General features: G+C 34.4%; 3 protein-coding genes across 11 annotated transcripts; 2 read left to right on the top strand and 1 right to left on the bottom strand.

The window, feature by feature from the left end:
- Positions 1–694: 694 nt before the first annotated feature.
- Positions 695–5,114, top strand: LOC110816548 (RNA polymerase II transcriptional coactivator KIWI-like). Of its 2 annotated transcripts, none has more exons than XR_002540046.2 (5): positions 695–848; positions 927–1,101; positions 1,300–1,405; positions 4,114–4,681; positions 4,768–5,114. XR_002540046.2 is itself a non-coding variant. In XM_022044779.2 (5 exons), the coding sequence occupies exons 1-5, from the start codon at positions 754–756 to the stop codon at positions 4,822–4,824; spliced, it is 456 nt and encodes a 151-aa protein (XP_021900471.1). In that variant the 5' UTR covers positions 695–753; the 3' UTR covers positions 4,825–5,114. The 2 variants fall into 2 exon arrangements, 1 of the variants encoding a protein (XP_021900471.1); XM_022044779.2 differs by having other exon boundaries at positions 4,659–4,681.
- A 433-nt stretch (positions 5,115–5,547) lies between these two features.
- On the bottom strand, positions 5,548–12,273 carry SRT2 (sirtuin 2). Of its 8 annotated transcripts, XM_022044775.2 has the most exons (11): positions 12,063–12,203; positions 11,564–11,606; positions 11,214–11,451; positions 10,886–10,951; positions 10,152–10,197; positions 9,108–9,268; positions 8,905–9,034; positions 8,344–8,508; positions 6,613–6,740; positions 5,936–6,035; positions 5,548–5,825 (listed from the first exon to the last, which is right to left on the bottom strand). In XM_022044775.2, the coding sequence occupies exons 1-11, from the start codon at positions 12,105–12,107 to the stop codon at positions 5,772–5,774; spliced, it is 1,176 nt and encodes a 391-aa protein (XP_021900467.1). In that variant the 5' UTR covers positions 12,108–12,203; the 3' UTR covers positions 5,548–5,771. The 8 variants fall into 8 exon arrangements, 7 of the variants coding, with proteins under 7 accessions (XP_021900467.1, XP_021900464.1, XP_021900465.1 ...); XR_002540041.2 differs by lacking the exon at positions 11,564–11,606 and having other exon boundaries at positions 6,618–6,740; positions 11,214–11,466; positions 12,063–12,273; XM_022044772.2 differs by lacking the exon at positions 11,564–11,606 and having other exon boundaries at positions 11,214–11,466; positions 12,063–12,273.
- Positions 12,227–14,551, top strand: LOC110816485 (Photosystem II reaction center PsbP family protein). The gene is made up of 3 exons (XM_022044697.2): positions 12,227–12,816; positions 12,905–13,060; positions 14,178–14,551. Exons 1-3 carry the CDS (start codon positions 12,361–12,363, stop codon positions 14,445–14,447), a joined length of 882 nt encoding a protein of 293 aa, XP_021900389.2. The 5' UTR covers positions 12,227–12,360; the 3' UTR covers positions 14,448–14,551.
- The last annotated feature ends 57 nt before the right edge of the window (positions 14,552–14,608 follow it).

The raw sequence follows: 14,608 nt of genomic DNA, 5'->3' as shown, positions 1-14,608 counted from the left end.
AATTTTTTAAGAGGACAAATTTTGGGATTTTTATGTGTGTTAAAACTAATATATATATATATATATATACATATTTCAAATTGTTTTAACAGTTTACAAAAATTAATTTTTTAAAAATTTTAGACCAAGCTTAAGATAAACTCTAATTTTCGACTAGTCCATTATTAACTTTTCGATGTATTTATTACTGAAAGTATCATTAATCTAATTGATAATGAGTAGAACTAAATAATTCGATAGAAATACTTGTTGAACCATATCACATAGTTCTAACAATAATAAAAATTGTAGTTGAAAATAATAGTTTCAATATTTTTTATACATAATCTTTTGTACAGACGTTGTAGAGAACATATACTAATAAATATGTCCAATCTCTCTGTTACAATATAAATTTATTATATTTAAAATTATTTTAAATAATATTATATTGATTAATAGTTAAAGCTACAAATATTAAAATTATTAAGAAAATTCAAACCATACTTTTAATTTACTAATAAGTCTTTGGTAGTAATATAAGTTCTTTTTGAATCCGTTAATAAGTTGTATTATAATGAGAATATATATATATATATATATATATGCATTTCATTTTAAAAAATTATAAAATTAATTTTTGAAATTTAGTATTTGTTTGTGGGCCACAAGCCCAAACAAAGGGAAAATAGGATAAATCAGATTTGCCTACGCGCCACCGGAGCGCGTACCAACAGACGGATACGAAGTCCAGCTCTGAGGCCTGGTTTAAAAATGAGAGTTACGAGAGCAATGGCGCTTTGTTGTGGCCTGTTCAGTGAAGCAACCGAAGTGTTGGTGGCATTAGAGGGGAGAGAGAATCGGCAAAGGTGTGTCTCTTACCTCCATGTTTTTGCTTTGAGAATTTTGTTTCTGGTTTATATATAGTTCAATTCTCTTTCCGCTAGGTTTCTTATACCGGGGAAGTTGAGTGAGAGATCAGTTGAGAAAATGTCGTGGAGAGGGAAGAGAAAGGATGAGGAAGACCGTTCGTCCGGTGCCAAATCTGACGTTCACCAGCCTCCCAAGAAATACTCCAAGGTTTCTTCCTCCGACGACTCTGACGGCATCGTCGTCTGCGAGGTCTCTCTCTTTCTCTCTCTCTCTCTCTATATATATATATATATGTATATATATCTATCTATCTATCTCGCTCGCTCGCTCGCTTTCGCTCTCTCCCTCTCTCTCTCTGTGCTCAATATATCTGTTATTTGTATGATTTTTTAGGGCTTTTGACTTTAGTTTATGCACTGAAAGATGTGTGTGTGTGTTTTGGTTTAGTTATCGAAAAATAGGAGAGTTTCTGTGAGGAACTGGCAGGGCAAGACTTGGGTCGATATTCGCGAGTTCTATGTCAAGGATGGCAAGCAATTACCGGGAAAGAAAGGTGTCCTGTTTCTCTTTTTCTAGTTGCATTTTTTTTTATAGGAATCGTATTTGATTTTTCATTCAATGGGCTTTTGAGAGTGTTGATTATGGTTTATGAGTTCTCTTCCCAGTTAGTGGTTTCCCTGTCATTTGTCATTAGGGTTTGACTTAGTTGCTTTTTTTCTTTTCATTCACTTACGAAGTAAAAGAGTATAGTTTTTACGTTTCTTTTTTCCTGAATTATTGATATGATTGGTATTCATGTCTTCTGGGGTTCACAGTAATTTTTAGTCTCGAGTCCGAATACACGTAAGGACAATTTATGCGTATTTTTCTTTTTCTTTATGTGGAGAAGATGAAGAAATTTTTTTTGATCGGATTGAAGTGTTCAGTTAGTGAAGTTTTTAGGAAAAAAAGGAATATAAAAGAAAACAAAAGATTAAAAAAATCTCTTAGAGAATTATCCTCCAATTGAGCCAAAAATTTCATTCATGTTTCTCAAATTATGAATATAATTCCATATATATATATATCTGTAGACGAGGATTTGATTTCAATCCTAAAAGCACCCAACTCCTCAAATAAGGAATAGAGCTAATTTGGTGCATAGTAAACTCTTACATCAGTAAGGATAAAATAAAAGTCAAATGTAATTGAAATGGAATAAATATAGAATCTTATAGGGTAATTTAGTTTGAGGAATACAAAAGGCAGCTATGAAGAGTGCAATGTCGAATTTGATGGGAGGTAGCATCATTTGCATGAACTAATTGGAAGTAAATAATACATATCCTTTGTTAAACAGTCCAGATGAGATGATGACTTTTTTGGTGACTGAAGGTTTACACAACTTGAGGGTGATTATTTGCATACCAAAACAAAAGTTTGTTCAGTTAATATTTTAAGGTTTTGAAGTCAAATTTTAGTGCTTTCTTTCGTTACAATCTTCCTAGATTCAATAGAGTTCCCTGTCTTGTATCCCAATGTGTTGATATTCTTAATCTGAACCTTTTTGCTGGATGGGACAACTATGGAGTTGGTTCACGATAGAATTATTTTTCTATTGAAAATGAATTTTCCTCTCAAAAAACTTAAATAACAATGTATTGAAGAATTTATATCATGGATCATAATATATAAACCCAGTTTGGTAATAAGCTTTTGGACTGTTTTTTCATGAAATTGTTTCTTGTGCACTTTTGTGTCTTCTCAAGTATACCTCTGAATAATGCATATGGTTTTTGATTGTTAGCTAAGCTTCATTAATGTAAGGTAAATTAGGTTTAATTTGGTTGCTTAAATTTGAGATAACTTAGTTATCACAACTAGAATTTCTTAGATATAACACGTTATATTTTTTAAGCATCACACCTAAAGTTTTGATCAGAGCACACAATCAGTAAAATTGAGAGCATTCTCAAGAGCTTATTGAATAGGAGACTGTTCTCAAGATTATACAGTTATTTATGGTGCTTTTTTAAGTGACTTTTCCCAAATAGGATTGGACTAAGATTTTCCAAAAGTAAAATAAAACTGATGCTAGTACGAATGAAATTATAATAATAGATTCTTAAATAATAAAAAAATTCTATATTGAGAAGACATGTAAATCTAGGTTAATCTAATCCACGTCATCAGTAAAAATTGTTGCATTCCTTAAAATTCCTAAATGATACAATAAATCTAGATTAAGAAGAGGTATTTTAATCTGCATCAAACTTGGTAAAAAATGCTGCCACCATTAAAATTACAATAAATACAATTTACAGTATCGACTTCCTCATTCTATCTAGGGCTGAAGATTGGGATAACAATTTGCTAATAAATTTTTATATGTTTCTCAAATGCACTGTAGCTATATGGATTCGATTTTCGTATTTAACTATTAATTGTGTTCATGTGCACAATAAATTCGTGGGAAGTTTGAGCTTGAAACAATGAGGTTTGATATTAATACTAACAGAGCTTGTTTCCGGTTTTCAAGCTGTGAACTTCTGGTGGTTGTATTTGTCATGAGCTTGTAGTCACTGGTTACACACAGCTTGGGGGCTTTCGCTCTATGCTTTTTGCGTTTTCCTAAGCCCAAAAAAAGGACCTGTGTGTGGTATTGCTTCATTGGTGATATGACTACAGGACATTTTTCATATATATCTATATATATGTATATACATATTATCTTTCTAACTTATGAGTTAGATTTTGTTGTTGCTCTTATTTTATGTTGCATTGACTGATTGACAACTTAAATAAGATTTATGAAATCTACAAAGAGTTGTCTATATAAGATCTGGAAGTGTATTGGAAGAGCTTTGGAATGTTGTGCATAAGTCACTTTTCCTACTTGGCTCTAGATGCTTTGTCAGCCATTCTTGCCATAATCTATCCTGAATCTGTTCCCTCCATTATTGTTGTCCAATTTATGTCATGACATTTAGAGCATTGAGTCCCCTAAAATAGTATTGAGTATGGTGCACTCTATTTTTTGCTGAAGCATTTGTGTGGAACGAATTAGTGAGAGATGCTGGGGCAAAAAAATGTTTCAGTTTTCATACAAGACTTTTTTCCTGTCTTTTCATTTGTCATCTGACTCTTCTGGTATTCTTTCATCTCTTGCCCTGACAAATACATTTTTTGGCTGTTATTCTTCAAGTTGGGATGACATAAAATTTCTTTTATTTTAGAAGGTAGTTTCCGTTATTAGTTCTTTTTTTGTTGTTAATATCTCAGGCCACCAGGCTGCAGGTTCGATCATTGTTCACTACCTTCCAGTGGTAAATGGATTCCTAGGGGATGAAAGGATAAGATCATGGGCGTAGCATTTGATCATTCATTCACTAGTTGGTTACTCGATAAACTTTCCTTTCCTTCTCATAAAGGGATCTTCTTTTCTATGTTTTTGGGCTTTTCAACAGCAAGGAATTCCTTGAACATTGCTAACTTCTCTCTCTCTCTCTCTCTCTCTCTGTGCCTATGGAAAAATGATTTTTGGAATATGCTATTGGTGTTTTATGATATTTATGTAAAATTATTTGGTGAGGCTAGTCCACACATTAGGCACTGCCTGGGGGAGTGCCCAACCAATCACCTTAATAGGAATGCATCATTATGTTAACAAGCTCTGTGTTACTACTTAACTGCCATTAATTTCATTTCGCAACTCTTGAATTTGATTGGCTGAGTATCAGCATAATTGTTGGACACTATGTTGGTCTCATAGTTTTTCGAAATTCAGTGAGTTAACCATTTATCTTTTCATTTCCTGTTTGTTACAGGTATTTCTCTGAATATCGACCAGGTATGCATGTCAAATTTGTTTTTGTTCTTTAATTTTTCAATAAAATCGTTGTGGGTGCAGTTTCCTCATCTCATTGTCTTGTGCAGTGGAGGGTGCTTGTGAATCATGTTGAGGAGATTGACGAAGAACTTGGTGAGGATTAGGACATGGCATTAATGGAGATGGAATATTGTTGATATTACTATATATAAATGGTAAGTTGTCAGAGATCGAGGTTTTTTCTTTTTGGACAGTTAGTTTTGAGAAACTCAGATGCAACCGACACAGATGATGTAGTGAAAATAGCAGGACTGCCTTTATGTATGGATTAAAGACTCTTTTCAAAGGAGCCTTGCCTGTGCATTGGTTGAATAATTTGTTGGTATGTTTTAGTTTACTATGTGAAATTTTTTGAACATACCTTTCATTTTTTATAGATATTAGTATTGTCTTACCCAGCTCGGATCTGGTGCTTTTAGCTACTATTGCCATGCATAATAAGGAACAACGGATTTGGTGACTTCGAAGTCATCTATAAATTTTTATAAAGGAAAAACTTCCCAATTATGTTCAAGTATTTGGGTAGTATGTGATTCTTTTAGAAGCTTTTATTTCTATCACTAATATATGGTATTATAAAATGTGAATGTCTAGAAAATTATAAAATGAAAAGAATAAAAAAGCTGTTCTCTGAGAGTCAAATTTTGAAAGCCAAAACATAATGATACAGAGTAAAAACTAACAAGATTTTTTCCTTAACCCAATCTCTAAACAGTTGGAGATTCCTGTACTCCTACTTTAGGAGCTTTTTCATCAGATGAGTTTCTTAACATATTTTAGATTCTTGCACTCATTTATGATCAGACAGTTCAGTAATACAGATAAGCTGCAAGTAATTTTTACGTTTATTAAGTGTACAAATAAAAGAGAGTTCTAAAAAATAAAAATTTCTTTTATGGCCTTGTAGTAAAATTGCACATGAAGACATAAGTAAATATTCTTCTAATTCAAGCCTCAAAGATACAATTGCAGGTGAAATCGCCATCTGTCTTCACTTGGTCTCCATAACCCAAAAATGAAACTTCATACTCATCGGATACTGATTATAGCATCATAGAAGGGCAGGAATGCTGAGGGATCCGCAGTTAAGCACTCTAGGTAATATCTGCAATAATCCGTTATGTCAAAATCAAAACAGCTAAGACCGTAAAGATCAAGACTAGTTTTCTTTTTCTGATTTTTTTTTAGAGAAAAAAAGAAAGATCGCGGTTGTACCTCCCCCAGTCTGGCATTAATTTTCAAGGGCACAAAGTCATCTGCCCTTGTTAGACCTATATTTACAAGTGCAGTAGCAGCACCTGTCTCATGAGCAGCTCTGTGAAGTAACAAATTTGAAAAGCCAATCAGCTGATACAACAAACTTGGGGAAATAATCTAAAATGGAATGGCTTAATTGACTGCAATTCACCTCATCTTGCTTTGCTAAAATGTAAGAATGTATAAGATATGGCCAACCTACAATTCAACCATCAGACAGAAATACAGAATCACAACTAGAAATCTGCATGGAATGCAGAAATCATCTATTTACTATTTCACCTGTAACCAGGCTTCAACGCGCTAACCTAACTCCGTATATATCAAACATAAATCAGCAATTACAGTTCCTACTGATTTGTCATGAATTAGTCGAACATAGTTAAGATTTCACATTCAACTTAAGTTTAACCAAACAGGAATAGGATATTTTGTCTTAATTGATCCTAGATTGCTATCTCCAGTTCCTCACTGATCAGCAAGCAATTAAGGAAAATGTAACGTCCATTGTTCTTGATGTATGATAGGGAAATAAAACTTCCTATACAAAAAAGCATCTGGCAAATAATGTTGAATACTGATAACTAAGTTCTATCTCCATCATAATACAGAAATAGATAAAATAAAATATGCACCTTACAAGGCGATATGCAGACATGGTCATCAAAGATGATCCAAGTACGAGGAAAGCATCACATTCTTTTGCAACTTCCATTGCCCTGCCAGCTCTATCCTTTGGGACATTATCACCGAAGAAGACAACCTTCACAGTAAGCAAAATGAAATCATTAGAGTTGCCTTCAGATTTTCAATTCAAATGTAACAAAATAGTAAATGGTTGTGTTCTGTATTGCTGAGTTGAGTTCATGTCAGCATCTGGAGAAAATAATTAGTATAAAGGATCAAAAAATCAAATAAATTTGAACAACATACTTAGAAATGCATATATTTTTTCTGTTTCTCCCTCAAGACTGATAAAAACTTGTAGTTGGAGTCCCTTCTCAGCCCCAGCAAACAAGCAGCAGGACAATAACCTAGACTAAAAAAATCATAAAATATTTCCCTCAAAATAAGCACATGTAGCCGCCTAATCTTGAAACAAATTTCAAAATTCACAAATGTGGAAGCCATTGTCAACTATCTAGCCTGTAATCTTGCGGATTTTAATCACATACAGTAAATGTCAATTGCAATTTTTCTACAGTTTCTCGAGATTTGAGAGCATTGCATCAAAAGGCTTTAAAGTATCTTCTTCTTTCTCCCTTTTTCGGCTTATGAAGGGACAAGACTATGTCATATGCATTGTAATGCATGCTGATCTATTCCTTTGTGTTACTGTTTAAGATATGCAAGAACACAAATGTTGGCTGTTCAATGTGTCTCTTTCCACGCAACAGTGATAATGGTCACACCCAAAATCATAAGCATTTATATTTTGTTTGGTTTAAGTCTATTCTGTTAACATTCTTCAGAAGCACCTATACTATCTTTTATTCAAGTCTATCTATAGAACAAAGATTGAACATAAATCAATGACATTAATAGGATCTCCATTACACCCTAGAACTAAGTCATTGATTCTTAAAAGTGAAAACTTAAGTTATTGATAATGTGTGTCTTGAGCTCTTATGCAGAATTCAATAATCATATTTCTTTTCAACTTGAGATTGAGGTATCGTAGTTTCTACTTCATCACAAATCACAATCCATATACCCATAAGATCCAACAGCAACAGTCCAAAGTCAACAAGCTGACATGTGATCTAATATTATTTGTAACACCTTGGATTTAAGCATCACTTGCCCAATAACTTTTTGAATCCAAACTGCTGACCATAAAAAATTTCAACAAATTTGAACTAAGTTATTGGTTGTGTGTCACTTGAGTTCTTATATCAAACTCAACAATCACATTTTTTTAATGATATGGGGTTAGGATATCACAATCTTCAAAGTCACTTCTCCTTCTAGATCACCTAATAATTGAACAAATCTACTTATATTTTCACTTTCACAATGATAAATTTATATTCCAACATGTCAAAGAAGAAATCACAAAAACACCCACCTTGAATTGAACACGGAAATGAGTTAGAATTAGGTTGTTCTATTCAAATATTTATCTTATTTGTACTGTATTCTCATTAACATTCCATAAAATTAAAATTTGAACCAAAATCAAAGTTAAGGTGTTTGGAGATCCACGATCTCAATTACAACAAGTAGGACGGTTGCTATCATGAGCAAATGGTGGAAGGAACAAGATAGGTTAGAAATACTGAGCAAGAAAAGTCACCATTCTTCATCATCAGTATCATACACCTGGAACACATTAAACTTCAATGCATTAAAGCAAAATAACTTACATCAGGTTTTAAGATTCCACTGCATTTTTGGCAAGTGGGAATGTGGTAATCTTCCTCCCAGAATTTCTCATCAATCTCTATATCACCATCAGGCCTTTGCTTCATGCCAAAGCTCTTGTCAGATCCAGGGGCACCATGATCTAAACTTTCTATTGCTTCAGCCCACTGCAGTAAAACACTAAATCTCAAAAGTTCACCACAGATCAACTAGGAGAAGAATAGGTTCTCAAAAAAAAAAGGAAGAAGAAGATACAACCTAATGTCAGCAACGAACATTTGCACACCTATCTAACATTAAGTCAATTATTAGACATATAAGGAGACTTGATGGTTGGGGCATTGAAATTTTAAGGCAACCTTAACTATCATATATATAGTTAATCACATGAGATGACAGATGCAAAATCTTAGAGAACTAATAATTTCATTAACACTGAATTAAAGGTCAGTCCTAGCTTGAGTTCTGATGTTTGTATCTGTTCATAGAGAATTAATATTAGAAGATTTCACATGAGATACATAATGGTAATAATGCAATGACACTAAATTAGAAATACTAACCTTAGGATTAAGGGCTTTTAGTTCATCCTGAAATGAGTTCCGGGAAAAGGAAAAACCACAATCTAAACAAGCTACAGTATATACAGTCCCATGTAGCTCAAGTGGGTTGCTTCCAGCACGATGATGAAGCCTGAATCAGGCGCTTAATTATCAGAAGACTACATACAGCAGAATTTCTCAGAACAGTATGAAAAACTGATTACCTGTCAACATTCTGAGTAATCATGAAATTTATTCGGCCAGCCTTTTCTAAAGATGCCAAAGCAATATGAGCTGCACCAGGCTGTGCAGAAGTAAACCGTCTCCATCCAGCATAGCTCCTTGCCCAATAACGCCTACGTGCGCGGCTTGAACGGAGAAACTCCTACAGAAGCAGATAGGATTTTTTTTTTTTTAAATGTAGATTTTAAAAAAATATGGGCATATGGGAAAACAAAACTAACAGCAGCAGAGAAGGCATATTTCAAGGCTAGTAGCAAAGTTTCAAAAGAATCTTGGCTAAATATGCTTAAAGAAATATCTTAATGATATCTTAGATGGATAAAAGGGAGTGTGGTATAATGGGCTTCTATATACAATAAAATCTTCTTAGCTTCCTTCGTAACAAAAATATAAAGCAATATGAACTTCAGAAGAAGTACCATACTTTTTTATAGGTTTGAAAAATTGGCACACATCATTCATTTATTATAAAAAGAAGCAAATAAAGAAGCTACATTAAACTGTGTTTTCCACAAGTTCTCATTTCCTCTGCCATTCTCCCTTCTTTTTTTGTTTTCAATTATTATAGCAAAGGTCGGTTAGTTCAAATTGACGAGCCAAGTTCTCCCTCACCCAAGAACTGCGGAGAAAAGAAAGAAAAAGATATAAATTTACTCAACTATTCAGCTGCCTAGTGTTTGCAGATTTTGCCAAAATACACAAAAAAAAAAAAAAATCAGTTGCAAGCAAAACAATCAAACAATAATTTTTTAGGAAAACCTACAAAAGTAAACCATGCATGGGAAGCTGGTACTGTCACAATGCTTATTAGCCTGTTCCTTAAAATGACAAATAACGCTCCTATTGAGATATGACATAAGCGACCATATTAACCATTTTGTTTTTCTTTACCCCTATATGCAAGGCTTTCTAACTTCGATCTTATTTCTAGTACATAGTTAACAGAAGCCTCAAATTAAATAATGCTAAAGGTTTTTTAAAAACAAATGTTAGACAGATTTTCACAGCCCATGCCTGCAGATCACCTGATGGGTAATTGGTTTGAAACCGGAACTATAAGCTCCATTAGGGCTGCAACAAAAAAACAGAAGTCAGCATTCTTCCCCAAGAGAAATAGAAAATGATATTGCAAAAGAAATAACAAACAATTTTGGTAAGTGAGGAAAATGCTACAAGGAAAAGTCTAGGAAACCTGCATCAATCTGATTTAGGTAAGGCATAGTCAGTCAAAGTAACAATATTCGTCCTGGATTCAAGAGAGTGCATAAACAGACAAATAAATGTACTGATGAGGATACACCCTGCATTCCATGAATCAGAAGAGCTACCAACTCTCTGTAAAATACCTACTTTTGAGTTAAACCATTAAAAATATTTCATTCTCGCTGATGATATAGTATAAAAGTGCCGTAAGATACAGATATAATTATGATATGTAAAAGAAAAGATGAAAAACCTCCTAAAAGTTAACCGGCAATCAAATAAGACATTTAATATATGCATCTCACTTCATGTTCAACAAGAAACAAGGACAATTAAATCAATTAAAGGGCTAAAGAAGTATTCAGATATTGGATGATACACCTAGAGAGAGAAGATAAACTTTGTTTTCATTGCAAATAAAAGACACTGCTTTACTGACACAATAAATGTAGGTGCACGTTAGGACTTGTTTCCGTGTTTGAAGCATTAAACAGTTGTTGCTATGTATTTTATAGATCTCTAAGTTTATTTAGCAAAAACAGTGAAGAATATGAACCTTCGATAATCTGGAATTCCACATTCTGTACTAATTCCAGCTCCAGTCAATACAACAAGATTGGTGCTGCACAGTGGAAAAAAAGAAAAGAAAAAAACAAATCAGACCTTTTGAAAGGTTTGGCGCACTTGTAACATAATTTAAAAGGATCTGTATAAGAATGGAGAGAGTGAACTTAGTTTAGTACTCAAAATGAACTATTAGATTTTTGAATTGAACTGTTTGTGTTCAATACATTCTCTCTTAGACCCAAAAGAACAAGAACCTGCAAAGTACTAAGGAACTCTAACAACAACAATCCAAACACATAAGGATGTTAAAGTATGACCTTCGGTCAAAGAATTGATACAAGCTGTTGACATTGTCAATGCTTGGAGGATCTGAATCGGGAATCACATTCTTGCCCCTCAAAAATTTTGAAGGCACTTTCACCTCATTCCCTAATGAAGTACCAGGCATAGAAATGCGACATGATGTTTGGACAGATCTTATGCAGCTCTTAAACCATAGAACTCTTCTTCCTCTGCTCTCTAATATCCAACCTTTGCCATATGGTCGAAACATATCTGGAAAAGTAAAACCTTGCAAATAGATAATAAGTTGCATAGACCACAATAGCCTGGGTAACATGAATTTATGAAACGAAAGAAATCAGAGGATGAGATGCTAAAAACTTGCCGGTTACAAAACTTCCTAGGACTTCTCTAGCATTTATTGACGCCTGCAAGTTAAAAGTAGAAGTTTTGGTATGAAGAACTCCAGACAGAAACTGAAAACAGCTGCATACAACTACTGCCAACATATTAATAAACAGTCTTCAGAAATACTAAAGACTTTATACTGTCCTCTTTTTTTCCGTTGTTGAAATTCAAATTACAGGTAGAAAATTATCCAATATCTGATCAGTGGAACTGTAAATTGATTAATATGTCGCACGCAGAGGACAATTCCAGCTTTTTTTTATCACCACTTTCAGGATTTCCATCTTAACGATAATGTGAAAGAGAAATACAGAGAAATTTCATTACTAGTTAGAAATTGTGTAAAATCCATGAAACTACATACGAGTTGACGAATTACAGCTTCCAAATAAAGAAGCATTGGATTGAAAAATGGACAGAATGAATACTCGGCCGAAAAGAATGTAGAGGGAGAGAGAGAGAGAACCGAAACTTACAGAGAAAAAGGACTGGGGATGAAAGGAAGAGAGGCGCAAGAACATGGCGACTCCAGCTTCTGGGGAAAACGAATTGAATAATTTTGTGTTTGATGCAAACCAAACAAGGTTCTAAAACATTGGATTTATGTAAGAAATTCGAAAGAACTAAGTTTCCGAGGCTATGAAGCTTGTTTTGGATTTTCCTTCTCTTTTTTCTATAAATCGTCATAAAAACTGTGTTCTGTCTCTTGTTCCACGTTGCCTACTCGTCCACCCTGACATTTTTTGAAGAAGGAAATGAACCGGTCCGGTCTCCATGCCGGGACTTTTAATTCGGTTTAGATTCGGTCCGGTCCGGTCCAGTTCAGTTCTGGACCTTAAAAATTTGTCTATCCACTCTATTGTAAACAGACATTTCCTTCAACCCATGGCTCTACAAGCTTGCTCATTTCTGTCCTCAAACCAGTGCCACAACCCTCCCTATTTTCCTAATTTCTCTCGTACCAAAACCCTACTCTCTGTATCAGCTCCGAGATTCCCTTTTTTATCTCAAATTCACGCTTTAAAAACAGGCATTGACAACGACAGAAAGGCCCTGCTACCTTCGCTTTGCTTCAGCAGGAGAAACCTCAGCTTCCCAATTCTCGCATTACTCGTAAATGGATTTCTGCTGAAAGATTCTATAGCTATGGAAAACCAAGAATTGCAGCTGGAGAGATACACAGATGTCAAGGAGGGTTTCACTCTACTCAGACCCTCTTCTTGGATTAAGGTTTAAACCCCTCTTTGTCTTTTTTGATGGTCAGTTTGTATGTTCATTGGTTAATTTCTTCTTTTCCTTCATGGGTTTTGGTGATAAGGTAGATAAGGCAGGAGCAACTGTTTTGTTTGAGGAGGCAAATAAAGGGAGTAACAATGTTGGGGTAGTGGTGAATCCGGTTCGTCTCAGTAGTCTTGAAGAATTTGGTAGCCCTCAGTTTGTGGCTGATAAGCTTATTCAAGCAGAGAAGCGCAAGGTAACTGTTTATTTCATGTGCTTACCCAAACTCAACATTTTATTTCTGTTAGTACTATGTTCATCTTTTTTTGCATGGGAGGCTAGTAGGGAATTTTTTTACAATTGACAACTTGAAGAAGAGGGGAAAGATATTGGTCAATGCTTGTTTTCTTGGTAAGAGGGATGAGAAGACTTGTAAGCATGTTTTGCTTTGGTGTCCGGAGGTTTACAAGCTGTGGACTTTGGTGTATGGGCTAATGGGTATTAGTTGGGTGATGACAGGTTTGGTGAGGGAAGAAATTTGGGCGTGGATGGGTATCAGAGGCCGGCGGAAATAAGTGGACATAATTCCGCTCTCTATCTTTTAGGTAGTATGGAAGGAGATGAATGGGGGGCTTTTGATGAGGTTGAGGACATAAATGGTTTTGATATCCTTAATAATAGATGGTTCCAGATTATTGGTTTTTTGTTACTGAGATCATTCTCTTGTTTCTATGGAGGATTTAACTGAAATTGTTGATATGTTAATTGACTTGTAAATTTTATACATGAGTGGCATCCACTTAGTATCTATATTAATAAATTCACACTTTATATTTCAGAAAAAATGAAATTATGTTAATCTGTTTGGTGATATTTATTTGACTCAGAGCAACCTTTTCCCAAGGAACTTGGAATGAACTCCATTAGTAGAAATAAAATTGGTGTCTTCCAAAATATCTTCGATTAAACTAATAGGAGGTGGTGGAAATTCTGGTGCTTTAGGTACCTGTGTATCTGTTGAAATTCTAACAGGCAAAGTAGGAGTTGAAAATAGCCTCGATCAGGAAACAGATCTTCTTTGTTGAGAACTCGACTAATATTCATATAATCAAGTAAATGAAAAATAAGCACTAGGTCTGAATTTTCTGAAAAAGGGAATAGTCCATGGTTGAGCATGTTACTTTTTTCATTGTGGGAAGGATATTGTTCTAGTTTGGCGTGAGGATTGTTCAGCTTCAGAAGAAAAAGTTATGTAAAAAACTGCAAAATATGATCCTGAGTTTCTAAAAATGTGTCTGAATTTCTAGAATAAGGCAACTAGATGACATAGGGGGGAGTTGAGATAATGTTTATTTTTTCTGTTTGGTATGCAGGAGAGTACGAAGGACGCGGAGGTAATTAGGGTTGCAGAGAGGTCAGGCCAAAGTGGTGTGCAAGTATACGAATTTGAGTACAAGGTTGATAGCAGCAGGGGAGGAATGAAGAGGATATTCTCAGCTGCTTTTGTGGCATCGAAGAAGCTTTACCTTTTGAATATTGCTCATTCAGATAAGCCAGAGAATCCTCTTGATACTCACACCAGAATGATGTTAGAGGAAATTATTCACTCCTTTGATGGGTTCAATATGCAGTTGAATAAATAAAACATAAATTGTAGATTCCCAATATCTTTAATTCATTTGCCTTTGTGTATCAATCAGATATACAAATAACACTTGCTTTATAGTCTAAGTCTTATCATTTTCAATTGAGAGATTAATATTCTTTCTTTAAGAACATGTTTTTTAACCCCAAAAAAGAACTC

This window comes from Carica papaya, chromosome 6 (assembly GCF_054855325.1).
Source record: "Carica papaya isolate Zhongbai chromosome 6, ASM5485532v1, whole genome shotgun sequence".
Classification (NCBI taxonomy): Eukaryota; Viridiplantae; Streptophyta; class Magnoliopsida; order Brassicales; family Caricaceae; genus Carica; species Carica papaya.
This window is presented reverse-complemented; position numbering and strand designations above follow the sequence as displayed.